At 41.6% G+C, this 20,885-nt stretch overlaps 1 protein-coding gene across 4 annotated transcripts in view; it reads left to right on the plus strand.

Moving 5' to 3' along the window:
• ola1 (Obg-like ATPase 1) overlaps positions 1 to 20,885 on the plus strand; it is a 204,562-nt gene that overhangs the window by 173,051 nt on the left and 10,626 nt on the right. For all 4 annotated transcript variants that reach the window (XM_078552075.1, XM_078552077.1, XM_078552076.1 and 1 more), the window contains 3 exons: positions 14,126 to 14,266; positions 15,334 to 15,430; positions 18,661 to 18,783. In XM_078552075.1, the coding sequence (XP_078408201.1) occupies positions 14,126 to 14,266; positions 15,334 to 15,430; positions 18,661 to 18,783 (361 nt within the window). The remainder of the gene's footprint in view (positions 1 to 14,125; positions 14,267 to 15,333; positions 15,431 to 18,660; positions 18,784 to 20,885) is intronic.

Below are 20,885 nucleotides of genomic sequence, written 5' to 3' on the forward strand. Positions count from 1 at the left end.
AGTTCTAAACTGGGGAAAGGCTAATTTTAATAAGATGAGATATGATTTGGCCCAAGTGGACTGGGAGCAGCTACTTGCAGATAAAACTTCGTCAGTGCAGCGGGAGGCATTCAAGGAGGAAATAGCGAGAGTACAGGGCAAATATGTTCTTGTAAAGACAAAAAGGGAGGCGGGGGGGGGGCAAGTCTGGAGAACCCTGGATGTCAAGGGACATAAAGGTTAGGATTAAGAAAAAAATAGAAGCTTATGGCAGATACCGAGGGCTCAATATGGCAGAATCCCTAGAGGAGTATAAAAAGTGCAGGGGGGCGCTTAGAAAGGAAATTAGGAAAGTTAAATGAGAAAGCATTGGTGGGTAGAATAAAGGAAAACCCAAAGGGGTTTTTTAAATATATAAAGAGCAAGAGAATAACTAGGGAAAGAGTAGAGCCAATTAGGGGCCATAGAGGTAATTTGTGTGTGGACCCGGAAGATGTGAGTCCAATGAATACTTTGCGTCAGTCTTCACAATGGAAAAGGACGATGCAAGTATAGACAATCAGGGTGGAGGACTGTGAAATATTAGAGGAAATTAGCATAGAGAGAGAGGAGATATCAGTGGTTTTAGCAGCCTTAAAAGCGGATAAATTTGCAGGCCCAAATGAGATGTATCCCAGGCTGTTGAGGGAGGCAAGGGAAGAGATATCAGGGGCCCTGGCAGTAATTTTCAAACCCTCTCTGGCCACAAGTGAGGTGCCAGGGGACTGGAGGACTGCTAACGTTGCCCCATTATTAAAAAAAGGGAGGAAGGGATAGACCAGGAAATTATAGGCCAGTCAGTCTGACCTCAGTGGTGGGGAAGTTACTAAAGAATTCTGAGGGACAGAATATAACTGCACTTGGAGAGACATGGATTAGTCAGGGATAGTCAGCATGGATTTGCTAAGGGAAAGTCATTATTGACAAATTTGATTGAATATTTTGAGGAGCTAACCAGGAGTGTTGATGAGGGTAATGCATTTGATGTGGTCTACACGGCCTTGTGCAAGGCTTTTGATAGGGTCCCTCATGGCAGACTGGTCAAGAAAGTAAGATCTCATGGGATCCAAGGCAAGGTGTCACATTGGACCCAAAATTGGCTGAGAGGCAGGAAGCAGAGGGTGATGGTAGAGAGATGGTTTTGTGACTGGAAGCCTGTTTCCATTGGGGTTCCGCAGGGCTCGATGCTGGGGCCCTTGCTGTTTGTGGTGTACATAAATGATTTGGACTTAAATGTAGGGGGTACAATCAAGAAGTTCGCAGATGATACAAAAACTGGTAGGGTGGTAACTAGTGAGGAGGATAGCTGTAAACTGCAGGATGATATCAATGGACTGGTCAGGTGGGCAAAACAGTGGAAAATGGAATTCAACCCAGAAAAGTGAGAGGTAATGCTCTTGGGAAGGGCTAACCAGGCAAGGGATTACACTATGAATGGCAGGACCCTAGAAAGTACTGAAGATCAAAGGGACCTTGGTGTGCATATCCACCGATCCCTGAAGGTAGCAGGGCAGGTAGATAAGGTGATTAAGAAGGCATATGGGATACTTGCTTTTATTAGCCGAGGCATGGAACTGTATAAAGCACTGGTTAGGCCACAACTGGAGTACTGTGTGCAGTTCTGGACACCACATTATAGGAAGGATGTGATTGCACTGGAGAGGGTGCAGAGGAGATTTGCCAGGATGCTGCCTGGGTTGGAGGGTCTGAGCTATGAGGAAAGATTGGATAGGCTGGGGTTGTTTTCCTTGGAGCAGTGAAGGTTGAGAGGGGACCTGATAGAGGTGTACAAGATTATGAGGGGCATAGATAGGGTGGATAGGAAGACACTTTTTCCATTAGTAGAGGGGTCAATAACCAGGGGGCATAGGTTTAAGATGAGAGGTAGAAGGCTAAGAAGGAAATTCTTTCACCCAGAGGGTGGTGGGAGTCTGGAACTCACTACCTGAAAGGGTGATTGAGTCAGAAACCTTCGTAACGTTTTAAGAAGTATTGCGATATTCATTGTCGTTGCCATAGCCTCCAGGACTATGGGCCAAGGGCTGGAAAATGGGATTAGTGTAGCCAGATCCTTGTTGACCGGCACGGACACGATTGGCCAAATGGGCTCTTTCTGTGTTGTAAACGTCTGAACCTACGACAGCAACTATGCATTTACCTTGAGGGGCGCCGGGTGAATCCAACTAATCTAAAAGTCCTACAGTGTGGTTCTAATCTTATACCATAAAGGCAGCAGGAAACATTTTAAGCACTCGTGCTAGACAACATCCTTTTTTTTATCATCATCCTTCAAGCAAACAATACTGAGAAATGCAGATGGTGGTCACTGCACTCAGTTTCCAGGATTCAGTTAACAAGTTATTTAGGTTCAATCTTAAGGTTATCCATTGTTAAATTGTAGCATCTTAGAATTTATCAATGCCTTGCTGAAGTGATGTAGAGGCCAGTTTTTGTTTTGTAAGGAGTGCCTTGTGTTAGAGGGTATACCATTTCCTATGCTACAGGATGTTAGTGTACCTGAGTGCACAATTTTGCCCAGGCATGTTTATAAACTTTTAAACCATTGTCCAGCAGATGAACTCTGCTTTTAACTTTCAAACCCTACTTCATAGGTGAATCACTATTTTAATCATATTACTCTGTACTTTAACTGGATTCTCTTTTAACTCTATCTTTAGCTGCATTCCTTCACAAGACAACCCCTTCATCCCAGGAATTAGCGTGGTTAACCTTCTCTGAACTACTTCCAATGCAAGTATATCCCTCCTTAAGGGGACCAAAACTGTACACAGTACTTCAGGTGTGGTCTCACCAATACCTCGTACATCTGGAGCAAGACTTCCCTACATTTATACTCCATTCTCCTTGCAATAAAGACCAATATTCCATTTGACTTCCTTATTACTAGCATGCTTTTTGTGATTCACATACAAAGACACCCAGATTCCTCTGTACTAATTCTGCAGCCTCTCTCCATTTAAATATTCTGCTTTCTATTCTTCCTACCAAAGTGAACAACATCATGTTTTCCCCACAGTATACCCCATCTGCCAATTTTTTGCCCACTTACTTAACCTAACTATATCGCTTTGCAGACTCCTTGTATCCTCCTCACAGTTTGATGATACAAAGAGAGGCAGGAAAGCAAACTTGGCCACGATATGGTCTGCCTGGTCATCCAAGTCATTAATATAGTTGTAAATAGTTGAGGCCCTAGCACTGATCCCTGTGGCACTCCACTAGTTTCAGTTTGCTAACCTATAAATGACCCATTTATCCCGATTCTTTGTTTCCTGTTAGTTAGCTGGCCCTCTATCCATGCTAATATATCTGGGTTGTGCTGCAAGGCACCTCCAGAATGGAAATGCATCTTTAAAAGACCAACAGTTTGCTCTATTATGGCCCTTATTGTGCTTTGGCTAGCTTTATACCTCTCTTCTGCCTAGCTGCGAGAGTTTCTAATGGGCATTGTTACATTGTTCTTTTCGAAGTAAACGTACCAATTTTGCGACCAGGCTTGGTGAAACAATAATTTAGGCTCTTTATTTGAAGATAAGACTATGTACATACAATGTTAACTGGAAGACTTTGTACACATGTTTGACCTTGACCACTATTGCTGTAGATGGAGTTCAGACACATAGGACTACTACATCACATTCTGTCTGTGGTAATGATTGATAGTTTAAGATACGTCCTCTTGAAGGTACCTATACATCATGCCATCACATTCCCCCTTTTTTCTAAACGAGATTACCCTTAAAAAATCAAACGATTTAGATGAAAGCTAAAGAAAATAACATTGTGTTTGAATATACCCTTATACCAAGCAATAAATTTATTTGCCTCTGAAATATATCGCAGTTTGCTTATCAGTCCAGACTTGCTTGCATTGTTCTTGATTGGAGACCGTTGCATGGCCACAGAATGCTGGTTGGGGTGCTTTGTTTGTGTTGTGCCTTAGACGGTGTTCTGTTCGCAATAGGATTACTTGATACTTCTGTTGTGGCATTGCTCTGATTTGGCATCTGCTTCGTCGACCTATCATGCCATTCGTACTATTTTTTTTATTATTCATTGAAGGGATGTGGGCTTCGCTGGCTAGGCCAGCATTTATTGCCCATCCCTAATTGCCATTTAGAAGGTGGTGGTGAGCTGCCTTCTTGAACCGCTACAGTCCATGTGGTGTACATACTCCCACAGTGCTGTTAGGGAGGGAGTTCCAGGATTTTGACCCAACAACAGTGAAGGAATGGCAATGCATTTCCAAGCCAGGATGGTGAGCGGCTTGGAGGGGAACTTTTAGGTGGTGGTGTTCCCATGTATCTGCTGCCCTTGTCCTTCTTGATGGTAGCAGTCATTGGTTTGGAAAGTTATGGTTAAGGATCCTTGGTGAGTTTCTGAAGTGCATCTTGTAGATGGTACACACTGCTGCCACTGTGTGTTGGTGGTGGAGGGAGTGAATGTTTGTGGATGGGGTGACAATCAAGCGGGCTGCTTGCGGTTCTGGGCATATGCTGACGATTTGTGCTGAATTCCATGTGCCATTATGTGGGTGTTGTACTCAAATTTTTTGTCTGTCTTTCAGGATGAGTAATTCGTTACCCGCATGCCAGTTGTGGGCATCTTTCATCTTCCCCTGTTTCTCAAGTGATGCCTCTTGTACTCCTGGGAAAATTGATAAGTGATGACTGGGGACTTATCTGTACTTATCTGCTGAATAGTAATTCTGCATTGGTTCTGCAATACAATGAAGTTTGCAAGTTCGGAATGGGTATACATATTCAGTTCCACCTGTGCTGCGTAGTTTGTCGGCTGATGATCTGCATTGCAGAGATAGTTGGTCTTCTCCCAGTGTAAGCAAAGGATTTCCAATGGCATTCCTTGTGATCTGTGGTCCTTGTTGTTGTCTTGACAATACCAAGGATAGGTCCCTGCATGCCGGTCCCTGCGACCACTGGACTTGTAGTGTCCACAACATAGGCCAGAATTTTCTTGTTGGCATGCGGGGGCGAGCACGCCGATGCATAAAATGATGCGCAGTGACGTTGGGTGTGCATTCCGATCTTGCGTTCGCTAGGCATGCACCGGAGGTGGCTGCGCACCCGCCGAACTGTCAAAGGCCTGTTAAGGCCATTAATAAAACAATTTAGGGAATTGACAGGGCTGCCTGTCCAACCTTTAGATTGGCGGGCAGGCGAAGAGCCCAAGTGGCCTTCGCGTTTTGCATGAAACCTCATCCACAGGTGGGATGAGGTTTCATGAAGGTTTTATTAAATTAATAAATATTTTTCACACAATTCATAAACATGTCCCAGCTCACATCTAAATAATTTTATTCTTTCTTTATTTTAAACTTTCATTTTGAACGTAATCTCCCTGAGGCAGCTCCATGCCTCAGGGAGATTGCTGCACTCTTTGGCGTGCAGGCCCCGATCTCCCTCCTCTCCCCGCCTGCACAGGTAGTGCTGAGCGCTATCAGGCACGCGTCACGTTGGCCGACCTTAATTGGCCCGCCCACGTAAAATGGCAGCGCGCAGCCGGGTGGTGATCGGCTCCGTGCCAGTTCCTGGACAGCCTGCCCGGTGGAGAAAATTCTCCCCGTAAAATATCTCAGGTGACCAGGGTGAGTTGCTGTAACAACACTTGAGTGTAATGGATCCCAGGAATGGAATCTCCAAGTCATTATACGTGGTGAGTTTGGTCATGGTTGATTGAATCAACACATCTGTGGATACACACATTTCAGTGTGCGAAGTTGAAGGATGTTTGCACCTGTACCGGTATCCAGTTTTACATGTAAATTGTGCTGATCCTGCATCTGTGCGCATGTAATCTGGATGGTGGCAAAGGCTTCCGTTGGTTCCACTGTGCCAATGCATCCTTTGATGTTCACTGTGCTCACTTTCTGTATTGATGTGCTGGTCATCCTCATCATCTGACTAGACTAGACTAGACATTTTGTGGATATTGGCTTGATGCTGTTTGGTATCCCTTTTTTGTTGGTTGGGATACTGTACCTGTCTGATCTCTGGCTGTGGCTCCTCGTGATGTTGAACCACTTGTTTGCTTTCTTTAGTGGTGCTTCCAATGTCCAGCCGTGTGTCCTGTGTACAGCATAAAAACTGTGCAATTTCAGCATGCATGTGTGAGGCCGCACTGCCTGGATTGCTTACTAGGCTTCCCTGTATTGGTTATCGTTCCAATGATGGAAGAAGGATGCATAACCTGTAGGCTCTGTCTACCTAGTAGTATGGTTTTGTACTTGTGTCCGCTTTACATTAGTGCTTGCACACTGTAACCTTTTGGGTTGGTCCAAGAGGTCTTTTTGGAACGCTTCTATTGGGGTGAAAGCCATCACGAGCTCAATTATTTTGTCGGCTAGCTCTGATGCCACAAAGTCGCAATCACCTCCCTTGTCTCTGCATCGTCTTATGAGTTGATCAGTGGCCTCCGTTAGTTGTTACCTCAAGGTTTATTGGGAATTTGAGTTTCATTCATAATTGATTTTCGAGTGTTGACTATATTTTATGTGGATTTTTAAGGTCATCCTGAAGTGTGGAGACCTTCATTACCTACAGCAATTTTAATTTTTATGGCTTGTTTGTCTAGTTCAGAAATATTGAGGTCCAGAAAACATAGCTCTATACGTTGACAGAATGAAGTAAACTCAGATAGGAGGTCCATTGGCTTCCAGTTGTGTGTTGGAAATTATATGGCCATTGTGTGGCTTCTGCAGAATTATTAAAATTATCTGGAACAGGACAGCTATTCAGGCTGTTTGGCTCCCAGAATTGTAGTACCTTAAGCTTTAGCTGGTCATAGGTTGTTGCTCGACTGCAGTGGTGGAGCTGTCGGGTTCTTTTCTGCTTTCCCAGATTTGCTGAAGCTCCACCCACAAACAGTGATTTTTGGCGCAGAATGGAATGCCTGCATCAAAGGCAAGTCACAGTCAGGAAAGGAGACTTTTTACAGGCTTCTCCTGGCTCTTAGGAGCTGTTGGGTGCTGTTACTTGATGGATTCTTCTTGCCTAGCCCAGTGTTTAATCATCCCCTTGACCTCCTGTAGGGACAGCAAGCAGCATTAATGGATTCCTCCATCTGTGGAGTTCTGCATAAAATAGGACCCTCCAGAGTCAGCCATTTAATCTCTCTTCCTGCATAAACTTTGGAGCAGGTAGACTTATACGAATTAAGTTCTCCCAAATTTCAACAACCTAACTGGGACCAGGTGCCTGCTAGCTGGAGCAAGTTGTGGTGTCTCAGAATGAAGGTACGGTTTACAGGATCTGTACAGTGGTGCAGAATCACTTACACGCAGTAAGTTATTAATTGATAGCAGAACTGGTGTGAAACAACTGCTGCATGTGGCTTGTGTAACTCTGAGTCAAATCTTCAAAAACCACTCTGCCACCATGTTATATTCTTCTATTCGACTTAAACATACTAATCATACGACAAGGATTCGTGAAACAATAACATGGGTTCTTTATTTGAAGATAAGACTATATGCATACAGTGTTAACTGGGAAACTACGTACTCATGTCTGACCTCAACCACTGCTGCTGTAGACTGAGTTCATTGGACTACTGCATCACATCCTGTCTCAATGATAGTGATCAACAGTTTAAGGTATGCCTCTTAAAGGTAAATGTACATCACATCACAATGGGCATCATCAACCAGGTCCAAAGAAGGTAGCCCATGTCACCGAATGCCCATTCGTTAATCTGCAGCCTTGTGACAAACAGGTGCCACACCAGCGAGTGGCACAGTACATAGGCATCGTGGTTGCTGACCAGATATCGAGCACACATGCATCATTCATTTCCTGTGGTCTCAGACAACTTGTATATTGAGCAAATAGAAGTCCCTTTTGTTGATGAATCCTGCCAGCTATTCTGATGGTGCGTATATGGTAACATGGCTGCAATCTATTGTGCCCTGAACACACGGAAACCTGGCAATGGCTACAAATCCCATTGCCCCCTCTGCCTGGCTGTCCTTATCTGTCCTGAATATTATGTACTCCCAGCCCTCTTGTGCTATGTGATCTCCTCTGCAGCAGTGAGTGGTTGTTTGGGAGATCCTTCAAATGTCACCCATTGACCCCTGGGAGTAACTAGAGTCATAGCGCTTCATTGTTGCAGTGACTTTCAAAACCACTGGCATTGGATGCCCACCGTACCCTTGTGGATGTAGATCGTCTTGCATTCGGGTGCAGAGGTGGGTGACTGTCACCCTTGAGAGGCGTACTGCCTCTGTGACATTTGCATGTATGTCTACCTGTCCTATACAATATTGGATGCTTGGGATTCTGCACCTGCCTTTCCCTTGTTGCCTGATGATCTGTCCCTGCAGCGGAGGTATTGTTGATGGAATTCTTCTAGTGCTCTTTGGTGTTGCTGATACACAGTTCAGGTTTCACGGTAGTACAGGAGTGTGGTGACAACAGCTGCTCTGTGCACTAGAACTTCAGTTGACTTGCTGAGGTCTTTGTTGTCAAACACTTGCTGCTGTAGTTTGTAGAGGGCTGAGCTGGCACAGCTGATCTGGCGTTGGATCTCCTCATCAATGGTAACCTTTTGAGAGAGGTGGCTGCAAAGGTGTTGGAGGCACTTAACATATTCCAGAGTCTGTCCTTCAACATACATAGGAGTTGAAATATTTGGCTCACCAGGTGTGGGTTGATATAAGTTTCACTTTGGAAACATTCAAGAACAGGCTGAGTATCTGCTATGCAGAATTGAAGAGATCGAGAGTGGCTTGCAAATGGTGTAGAGTGGGCAACGACACTGCAGTCATCTGCAAACTATAGATCATGTATATCTATGGTGGTCAGTTTAGTTTTGGCCTCCTCACGGAGGTGACTGAAGTTAGAGTTTCCTATTTAGAAAGTAATCAAGATTGAAACCAGAGGTGAATAGTCACTGTCAAGTGGGTTGTAACTAAACACCACAGCCTTGCTCGACTCCAGTCTGGAAAATGAGAGTGTCTGATTCAAATCTCCCACTTGAGACAGGTTGCAGTCATATCATCGTGAAGCAATTACAGTACTGGGAAGAAGTTTCTTGGATATCCAAATCTTCAGAGCACAATTCATAGCACCTTACGATTTGTTGAGTCAAATGCTTTGGTCAGGTCGATGAATGCAATGAAGAGTTCCTGATGGTGTTCTTGACATTTTTCTTGGATTTGTTTGGCAAAATAGACCATGTTAGTTATTCCTCTGGAAGTCTAAAGCTACACCGTGGCTCTGGGAGGATTTCCTCAGCCATAGGAAGTAGGCGATTTGAGAGAATGTGTGTCAGGATTTTCCCTGCTATGGACAAGGAGATACCACAATCGTTTACATGGGCATGATTTATCTCCCTTCTTGAAGAAGGTGGAAACAGAGCCCAAGAGATCTAACAGTGTGCTGACCATCATCACATGCGAAGCTTTTTTGAAGTCGCCAAGGCCATCTATAGATCAAGGTCACATGGACAAAATCCCCCTTCTTACAGGTTGGTGTTCCTGGTCTTAAGGATGGCAATGCAATCCATCAATACTGGAAAGAACATTTTGAACAACTTTTCAACCATGAATCCACAATGGCCACTGGTATTCTACAAACTATCCCCAGCACCCTGTGGTAACATCCATAGGTGAACCACCATCGATGGAGAGATGCAACAAGCAGTTAAACAGATGAAAAACAACAAAGCCTGCAGCCCGGATAGTATTCCAGCTAAGATCTTCAAAGTGGTGGCCTTTTGCTCATAACTAGACTCCATACGCTTGCTTCCCCGCCCCTGGCCCGACTTCAGGAACGCGATAATTGTAACTATATTCTCTGCAGCTTGACTGACAAACATGCCACTGCATGGCAAGGATATTTCTTCTGGCTTTTCATCCAGTTCTGTGAGCCTCTAGTTGGTTTTGGTTCCATTAATTGCCTCTGGCTTCAAAAAATAGGCCCAAAGCATTCTTGCCACATTGATTTCATCATTCAACTTGTGAATCATTGGCACTTTATTCCCTTAACATAGGAAGTACATTAGCATGGAAATGAAGGATTAGTGGCACTGACATTCAATGTGCTTACACAGCACACCCATGTTATACTTTGCCCCCAAGACGTATGCAAATCTGGCTGAAGAACTCTCAAGTCTGTTGACCACTTGAAGTCAGTAAAGAGATCATGCGGAAGACATTCAAAGTGGAAATCAAAGGGTTTGCCGAGCTTCCTACAAGCATTGTGAATGTGGTGACATGAACCCCCTTCTGCCTTTCTTCTGCGCATGTACATTGAGTCGCTCATCACATGCAGGAGTCCACCAAAATAGGCATCAATTTGTTCTGTGGCAGTTTGTTTCTCAAATGCTTCGCTTAGTTTATCCAATAAAGGATTCTGTGCTGAGGCACATTACTGCTGCAGAATCCAGTTGGCTTACGACAACCTTTCCTAGATCTGATGAAAACTAGCTAGCTAGGACTCAAGCCACTGTGATGGCTTTCAAATGCTGCTTCATCGATGTTCGGAGGAAGGAAACTTGGCTTTACATCCTCATCTAGCTTTCCTTAGAAGAATCTCCCAATGCCAAACCTCAGTTTATATAAAGCTGATGTGCAATCTACTGAAAACTTTCTGGATGCCTTCTGGGGATCTTTGGAAAACTCTTTGGCAAGTGAGATGACTTTTGTGCCAGGGTGAAAGACAGATTCTTCTCAGCAAGATAACCAAGAAACACGGCTTCAAAATTTTACCTCCGATCTTTGGTTGGTACATATGGCTTTGGTGGAGATGAGGTACTGCATAGGTACTTCTAGCAGTAGCAGCCTTGACAAATGGATGCTAGCCATATGGCTGATCCTTCAGAGTTTGACTGGGATTTCTCAGCAGAACAACTGTAGAATGATGCAACAAAAAGTACCATCTTAGTTTCAATGCAATTGTACACTTTTGAAGCAGACTAATGGTGAAAGTTAATGGCTAATGGTGAAAGTTAATTTCAAACGATTTTGCATATGCAATGAATAAAAACTTAAATCATTCGGCTTTCTGTCCTTTGCATAGTAGTAATGGGATTTTCATTGTACTCAGAGTACAATTACATGAGGCCAACCTGTCAGCTGATAATTGATCTTCTGGGGCCTCATGTTTTCAATTTGTTTTGCACTTTCAGCGTGCTTCAGTGGTACTTTTTTTGCACCCCCATGCACCATAGTGTACTTCTGAATTGGATATTGAAGGAAGTGAGAGTGGAAATTGCAGAGGCATTGACTATAATCTTTTAGTCTTCCCTGGACTCAGGAGGTGCTAGAGGACTGGAGAATTGCAAAAATTACACCCTTGTTCAAAAAAGATTGTAAGGTTAAGCCCAGAAATGACCTATCAGTCAGTTTAACTTTGGTGGTGGGGAAGCTTCTAGAAACAATTATTCGGGATAGAATTAAAAGTCGTATAAAAAAATGTGGGTTGATTAGGAAGAACCAGCATGGATTTCTTAAGGGAAGATTGTGTTTAACTAACTTTCTGGAGTTTTTAGAAGAGGTGACAGAGAGAGTTGATGAGGGTAATGCTGTTGATGTAGTGTACATGGACTTCTAAAAGGCATTTGATACAGTGCCGCACAACAGACTTGTGAGAAAAGTTATAGCTCATGGAATAAAAGAGACAGCAGCAACGTGGATACAAAGTTGGCTGAGTAATAGGAAACAGCGAGTAATGGTTAATGGATATTTTTCAGGCTGGAGGAAGGTTTATAGTAGAGTTCCCAAGGGGTCAGTATTGGGACCCTTGCTTTTCCTGATATATATTAATGATCTAGATCTTGGTGTGCAGGGGACAATTTCAAAGTTTGCGGATGATAGAAAACTTGAAAGCATTGTAAACTGTGAGGACAACAGTGTAGAACTTCAAAAGGACAAAGACAAGTTGGTGGAGTGGGCAGATAGGTGGCAGATGAAGAAGTTCAATGCAAAGAAGTGCAAGGTGATTCATTTTGGTAGGAAGAACATGGAGGCACAATATAAAATAAGCGATACATTTCTTAAGGGTGTGCAGGAGCAGAGGGACCAGGGTGTATATGTGCATAAGTCATTAAAGGTGGCAGGACAGGTGGAAGAGCAGTTAATAAAGCATACAGTATCCTAGTAGGTATTGTTAACAGGGGCATGGAGTACAAGAGTAAGGAGGTTATACTGAACTTGTATAGGACACTAGTTAGATCTCAGCTGGAGTATTGTGTACAGTTCTGAGTGCCACACTTTAGGAAGGATGTGAATGCATTGGAGAGAGTGCAGAAGAGGTTTACAAAAATGGTTCTAGGGATGAGAGACTTCAGTTATGAAGATAGTTTGGAGAAGTTGGGACTGTCTCCTTTAGCGAGGAGAAGGCTAAGAGAAGATTTGATAGAGGTGTTCAAAATTATGAAGGGGTTGGACAGAGTAGATAGGGAGAAATCTGTTCCCGCTCGTAAAAGGATCGAGAACAAGAGGGCACAGATTTAAAATGATTTGCAAAAGAAGCAAATGCCATGTGAGAAAAAATTTTTTCACACAGCGAGTGGCTCGGGTCTGGAATGCATTGCCTGGAAGTGTGGTAGAGGCAGGTTCAATCGAGGCATTTAAGAGGGCATTAGATAATTATTTAAATAGAAATAATGGGCAAGGTTACAGGGAAAAGGCAGGAGAATGGCACGGTCATAATGCTCATTCGGAGAGCTGGTGCAGACACGATGGGACAAATGGTTTCCTGCACCTTAACGATTCTGTGAATTGCACCACAGGCACTACACTTTTACCTGGTTGCCAAATAGGCCAGCAGCTCATTGCCAGCTTTTGCTTCCAGCCAGTCCCAATACCTCATATTCTTTAATCCCTTCTTGACCTCTCTCTAAGCATCCAAGCTCCACCTCAATGATCAACAATATATTTCTGTGACTTGTCATGATGCATGTTTTCATTCATAAGTGTACACCATGGCTGAAATAAATTGATAGCCATTGGCTGAATACTGTTTAAGCTTTCAGGCCAATGCATGCTGAGGCAAGCATGGATGTGCTTGCAAATCTGGATTGATTTGATAAGAATCTCCAAGAAGGAGGAGGCCTCTTAGGCCATGCTATTCATCATTAAAATGGAATGTAAATGATGGTGAAAGTTGGCATTTCATCCTTTTCACTCAGCTTGAAGTTAGTGACTTTACATCAAAGTCACATAAACTGCACAGAATATTGCCACAATGGGACAATAAATCGATCGACTCAAGACACTGGAGTGCAGTTCACTCCCAGAAAGATTTGTAGCCTTTTTAACTGCATTCGTGCAATGCTTGGGAGCTGTGTTACAATGTACATCATTTCCATGCTCCAAGTTGGTTAAGGTAACAAAGTTGCCGCATTCCAAAGACAGAGTTCCTATCTGAGGAAAGGATTTAAGTTGTGCAACTAGAAAACTAGGTCCCCCGCAACATTCCAAATATATTCGACTTACATTTTGATGAGTGTCTGGAACCTGATATGGTTTGCTTGTAACAGGTTACATCTCACCCGTCCTCGCTGCTCCCCCAGCATTCTTGTCCTTGCCCCTCCCTCCCGGCACCCTCGTCATCGCCCCTCCCCCCGGCACCCTTGCCACTGACGCTCCCCCATCCCGATGTCAGCCTGCGCATAGGTGAATTGACCCTGGCAAGCTGGCTAATTTGCGGAGGCGCTATGATGATGCCGGTGATTGCTCTGTGCATTCATGGAGTTGCTTATGCACAGAATGCACTGGGCTGCATTGGCAAGACACACTCCATTGAATAATTTACTGCTATGTATTTGACCCTCCTCCCATTTACGTCTAGAATTTTTTTATTACTAATAATGGCTTTCATATAAGGAAGCATAATGTGTAACTGCAACTTGAGATTGAGTAAAAGCTAACTGCAACATTAGTGATATTTTGGATTCTTATTGTAATCATTACTTGAAAATGACTTGACCTTGAAAGACATACAGAAAAATGGCATCATAAAAACCACACATTGTTAATGAATATGTATGCCCTACTGGATAATGAATGTGATACAGTGATGCATGCAGCTCATGAAAATGTTTTTGTGTCTTTTGTGTACAGGTTGGTAAAGATTAAAGAGTGGGTGGACAAGCATGACCCAAGAGCGTTGGTCATACCTTTCAGTGGAGCACTGGAACTCAATATACAGGAAATGGGTGAAGAAGAGAAAGAGAAATATCTGGAAGAAAACAAAACCCAAAGGTTAATGGGCATTTCTTCTGAAAACTTTCATTCAGAATTCTGAATGGTTTTAACCAATTGAAGCGCAGAATTGTTTTTAAATTAGATACTTTACAAAACTATTAGGCATTTTGATTTCTTGGTCCTTGTGAGAGGCGTACATAGCTATATTAGTTTGTGTGGTCTGGATACGTTTTACACAAAGCAAAGGAATAAGTAATTTGTTTGTTCTAGGTTCCTGGTGTTCAACTGAGTCTGGTAGCGTGAAGTTCTTGCCTACATCTAATCTTGTTTATGGTCTCGCTCCTTGTTAATGGGTTGTTGGCTTATTCCCCTCTTAAACTGATCAGATTTCTGCTCATAGGAAGTGTTTAGAGATTTAGAGAATGAGGTGGGTAGTATTAAGTAGATTTCCAAGGGTGGGGCCAGATTGACTAATGTGTCCATGCCCACATTGATAATTTTTATTGGATTTTATTCCATAGGAACCCTATTCAGTTTTTACTTACAAATGTTGTATGAGACTAAAATTATTTTTCTAAACACTGATTTGTTTATAACCTTGTTACAGCTGTTGGGAGGTTCATGTCAGCCTGCGGGTAGTGTCTTCTCAGGGCAATATTCCTTGCAAAGCCTTTATTGTTAGATGAGCTAAGGCATGGAAGAGGTCTTTAAAATCTCAAAAATAAAAACATGTTGGAAGTACTCAGCTGGTCTGGCAGCATCTGTGAAGAGAGAAATGGTGTTAAAGTTTTGAGTCGAATATGACTTCAGAACTCTTAATATTGCATCTGTACATAGGTTGCAACCTCCAAATGCTCACAATTTTAGGAATTTCGATGTGTATATTTACTGACGGTATATAAATTACAATAATTATACACAAGCCTAAATAACAGAAAATAAAGCATTTGAATAATGTATTTTGTTATTTGATAACTTTATGAAAGATAACGTTTGTGTATCACATTATTTGTATTTGGGAATATACAATTTCAAAATCCTAAAATGTTAACGAATAATTTTTAAAATGCACTGAAATAAATTGAAAGTACCTTTAAAAGAAGCATTTATGTTTGTCATTTCAGTGCATTGCCCAAGATCATCAAGACTGGATTCTCATCTCTGCAGCTTGAATATTTTTTTACTGCAGGCCCAGATGAAGTGCGAGCATGGACCATAAAGGTATGTTTCATAGTCTGTTGTCAGCCATACACAGTTCCACACTGTTGAATTCAGATTGATATCACAGACTTTTAAGTTTGTCACGGCAGTGGTTAGCTAGTCATTATAGATGGGGTTTTGTTCGTGTTAACTTTAATTATTTGTGAGCTGTTGAACAGTGAAAGTGGGGTGCATTGATTGAGGCAGGTAGCAATTGATTCTGCCTATTACATAGTATGAATTTCTTCATCCTGCAGAATCTATCTTCCCTCCTCCTGTGGTCAGAGATAAGGCACCTCAGTATTGTGCTTGCTTAATCTGTGTGACTGGGTTTGTCGCCAGTGAAATTGATGTTGCTTTTCATTTGGTATTTTCTAAGTTTGTTTGGGTTGTGTGTGGCTTCTTCTCTTGCTTTACTTGAGTAACATGAAGTTTTTTTTAAACTAACAGCGTTGTATTAATATAATCCGTTAATATGCAAAATGGTTTTATTCAGTAGTAATCATGAATGTACTTTAATGAATTTCTCATTTTTTTGCTGATCTCTTACAGGTTAATGTTTGTAGTACATTAAGTGTGGCACAGTTGAGCTCTTTGTATATTGTAACATTTTGGACTAAAATATCACAATGTCAAATCAGTTTTTTCAATATTTGATGGTCCTATTTGTGTGTGCAAAATTTGAAGCGTACAGATTAAAGTTTAATGAAGAATATTAATTTGACAAGTTGTTTATACCCAGGATAGGTTTGGAGTTATTCACCATAGTTGAATTTATGTACGTGATTGACCACTTTTAAATTATTTAGCAGCTGTTAGACTGTTACAAATTTTCTAATTTCAAATTTTCATTGCAGTTATGAGTTGTTCTTTGCTTAATGATGCAGCTTCCAACAGTAAAGATTTCAAAGATTTTCTGTTCTCAGTGTCAAACATTTTTTTACATGAAGAGGAGAGTTTGTTTGCCACTACAGCCATAGTAATCTTACACTCTGGCTAGGCCAGTTGAAGTGAGATGTAATATTGAATCTATTGTCACTTACTTTTCAGACAGCATATGTACAGTAAGGTTAGATGGCATGAGAGTATTTACCTTGGGGAAGGGGGCATACCACAACCACTCTTGCAATTAACAAAATTTGTATTTTCATTTGACAAGCTGTTGATCGTAGAATCATAATATTACAGCTTATAAGTATTAAGTAGTTCTAGCATATTAGTTTGTTTGAATTCTTGGAGGTCAGGTAGTTATAATGTTGTAGCTGCATTTAACTTTGTATTGGGGGACGAAAAACTAACTGCAGATGTCAGTGACCTTCTGTATAGCACCACTATAGTAGACACAAGGCTCGTCTACCATATTAATCTAAAAAACTCTAATTTTGACAGCCGTACCTTTTAATATAGAGTTGTATTTGCACTCCCCTGCCAGCTGATTTGAAGGCGTAGGGCAGGTTAAATCCAGTGGGTGGCCCACATTGCCCCCACTACAATTCTACCAGCAGTGGGGATGGCATAAGGCAACCTGTCTGCCAGTGGGCCAATTGAGGCCCTAAGTAGGGAACCCTCCCCCATTGCCTCTCAAACCCTGGCACCACCTACCTCCCGATCCTCAAACACTTACAAAGCTCCGATCTGCCCTCATCACCCAAGTGCAGTACAAGCAGTAGTCACTGCTACCGATAAGTCGAGAGCTACAGGCCTCTGATTGGCCAGCTGCTTTTTGGGTGAAGGAACTTTGTCCTGAGGGGTAGAAATTTACTTCCAGCTGATTAGTGACCAATTGAATGACTGTGGGGCAGTTACTTTTCTCTGGGCAGGCTATCCCATGACTCTTTAGTTGTGGTGGGCAGGAACCACGGCACCCTGTATAATTCAGCACGCTGTCTCCATATGGGGAGTTTATTAATACAGAAATGTACATGCAGAAAATACTTTGTGGTCCGGAGAGAAGAGTCGAATAATTTATCTAGCATAGGTAATTATGGGTGCATTTTTATTCAGATACTCTGTTAGTAACTTTGAATGCTTCAGGGATATTTAGGCAGGTAAGCATCAGTGAGTACTCATATTAACTCAATATATCTTGTATTGTGAAAACTGACTTTTCTAATGCCAGATATTTTAACATGCTCTGATAAACATCTTTGAGGTTACCATTATGTGTCAAATTTCCTTGCATGGCCTTTTTTGACATTGTAGACCCATTATAATTCAGCATATGGGCAATTACATAATATTGTATTCCTGTCCTCCTACATAAACCTAAACTCTGATTTATGATGGTTACATTTATCAGTGCTCTATCAAGGAAATTACTTTATGCTTTGTAGATTATAATAGATTATATTCATCAAATGAACACTGAATGTTGCACATTTCTCTTAGCTTTTGTGAGCTGGGTGCTACTTTGTATTACAGTTCTCAGAAATTAAATGCAAGCTTAGCTTTAACTACTGAATGTGGTTAATTAACACAGTGTAAAGATTTGCAGATAAAGCATATGCACAAATATAAAATAAAACACAGGAGCGATTTTAAAGCTTATTTTCACACATGTCCTGAAGTTACTCACTTTTGCCTGTCTGCAACAAACTTACGAAAATTGTATGGTAAAAGTCCTTTTGGACAGTAATATTTAAACATTTGATAGCATTTTACTGTACATCTTTCATTTAAGATTAGTGTGGTCATTTGCTAATAAGTAACCTGGTTTAGATTTTTCTCCTTTTTGTCAGTCATTCTAACAAACATAATTCTCTTGAAAATAATTTTAATATCTGAAAACATTTAATTGATTTTTGAATTGAGAGTTTGAGTACCAATATACATACTGTGGAAATGTCGCGAGCAAAGCTTGTCTTACATTTTGAAAAATGCTGTTTGTGCCCTTTGGGTCAATAAATTCAATTATAGCCTCAGATCATGTAACCAAAACATTGCCTCAGACACCTTAAATGAGAAAAGATGTAGCTGGGCTCACAGTGACAAGATTACTTCATCTAAAATCAATACCACCTTCAAAATCTGTATCAAAAATTGCTGCTTTGCATTGATAACAGAGGTTACTTTATCTCTGGTTTCCTAAATGGGTATCCAATATCAGGATAAGGCTGATTGTATATGTGACATGTCAAGTGATATGAAGCAAAGTTTCTCTGAAGCCTGATACTGTATCAAAGGGACATGCATCTCTGCTGTAATCCATCTTCTTAAAAACAATTAATTTTCTTTTGGTCTTCTACTGACAGAAAGGGACGAAGGCGCCTCAGGCTGCTGGCAAGATCCACACAGATTTCGAGAAGGGCTTCATTATGGCCGATGTAATGAAATTTGAAGATTTTAAAGCAGAAGGCAGTGAAACTGCTGTCAAGGTGAGAGTACTATTGCAGCTTTTTAGACATTTCTTTGAATTAAGAGAAGTCTCTAGTGATAAGTGACCATGGCAGTCACATTCAGTTTTAGAATGGCTGCTGATACAAATGTGCGGTGGATTTACACTGGGGAAAGAGACTGGATCATTGAATATATTCAGGGCTGAGTTAGGCAGATTTTTGATTTACAAGGAAGTTTAGGGTTATGGAGCAGCAGGAAAATGGAGTTAAGGTCACAATCAGATCAGGTATGATCATATTAAATGGCTTGAAGGGTCAAATAACCTACTACTGCTCCTATTTCTTATGTTATTTTGCAACCTAAATTTACTAGATTTAATTAATCATAAATGTAATACTTTTGCTTTATCAGCTATTCATAACTTCAGCAATTATAATTTATGTTCATATATGAGCACTGAATCCAGTCAGTTATATTTCTTACAGAGCAGGTCCTCACACCATAAATGCTTACAATCCAAAGCATCATCTTGTCCTAAAGTATGGTTGTGTCTTAAATAAACCAATGAATGATTCCAGTTTATGATTTAGTTTTTGAGGAGTGGGGAAGGAGACAAGTATCTCTGTACTAAACAAAGAATGAAACTTTTTATTCCCAGTTTTTAAGAAATTAAGAAAGAACCCATTAAGCTGCGATGTACTTATTACTTCAAGGAGACAATGGATACCCACATAGTTAAACTGTTTTCTAAACACTAGATGGCAGTTTCAGTACAAAGACACAGGTTAATTTTTTTCACTTAAAGCTATTAATGACACCTGCATGGATTACTTCTATTAATTGGCAAGTTATTCCACTGTACAAAGTAATAGATTTTGATGTGTGAAAGTAATTATTTTGGTTATTCTGTACTTTGAAATCATAAGTGAACACCTGATCTCTTTGTTTAAAATAACAAAAATAGACACTACCCTGCAGAATATCAATTGGAATTATTTTTGTGCACTACACATATGAATCAAATGCATAAATATAAGGTATACTGTGAAACTTTCCTATCAGCACAGATACCATGTTATATAATTGCTTGACACTAATTAGAACATTTTTCTAGTCTTCTGTGCTTTTGACACAGTTTGAAACATTTCAATTTTTATCAGATTATGATTTCAAAAAGCTACATTCTTGGTTTGGTATTACCAGTATCAATCATAAAATATATAATGTCATAACCAGCTGTTTATTTTTGTGATGAAAGCAAAATACTGTGGATGCTGGAAATCTGAAATAACAGAAAATGCTGGAAAAACTCAGCAGGCCTAACAACATCTATGGAGAGAAATACATAGGGCAGGATCTTCCGGTCGGCAAGTGGGGGCTGGGTCTGCTCGCTGGTGCATAAAATGACGCCAGGTGGAACTCCCGACGTCGCCCCACGTCCTTTCCATTTTCAGGTCACCGGGGGCACAGTTGAGTCAGCTGCGCGCCCGCCGAACTGTCAACAGCCTATTGAGGCCATTGAAAAACTAATTAAAGTCATTAATGGAGCTGCCCGTCCAACCTTAAGGTTGGTGGGCAGGCTGGGAGCCCTGGCTTCGGAAAAAGCATGAAACCTCATCCACTGGCGGGATGAAGTTTCATGAGGGTATTTAAATTTTTATTAAAGCTTTCAATAAAAGTTATGGACATGTCCCAACTCATGTGACAGTGTCACATGAGGGGACATGTTAGGGAATTTTTTTTACCATTTGTATTACAAATTTTAATTCTGAGTCGATCTACCTGAGGCAGCAATTAGCCTCAGGGAGATCTGTGCGCTCTTTTGCGCGCATCCCGGCTGAGGGATTCCCCCCTGCCCGCACAGGGAGTGCATAGCGCTTCCGAGCAGACGTCACGCTGGGCGGGCCTTAATTGGCCTGCCCATGTAAAATGATGTCCTGCCCCCAATCGGGGGCGGTGATCGGAGGCGCACCCGCTCGCGCACTTCTCTCTCTCTTCTCCCCCCCCCCTCCCCAACAGACGGGGAAAATTTTTTCCCATAGTTAAAGTTTTGAGTCTGTATGGCTCTCAAGAAGAGTCATATGGACTCAAAACGTTAACTCTGGTTCTCTTTCAGCAGATGCTGTCAGACCTGCTGAGT

Source organism: Cetorhinus maximus, chromosome 11, assembly GCF_964194155.1.
Source record: "Cetorhinus maximus chromosome 11, sCetMax3.hap1.1, whole genome shotgun sequence".
NCBI classification, from domain to species: domain Eukaryota; kingdom Metazoa; phylum Chordata; class Chondrichthyes; order Lamniformes; family Cetorhinidae; genus Cetorhinus; species Cetorhinus maximus.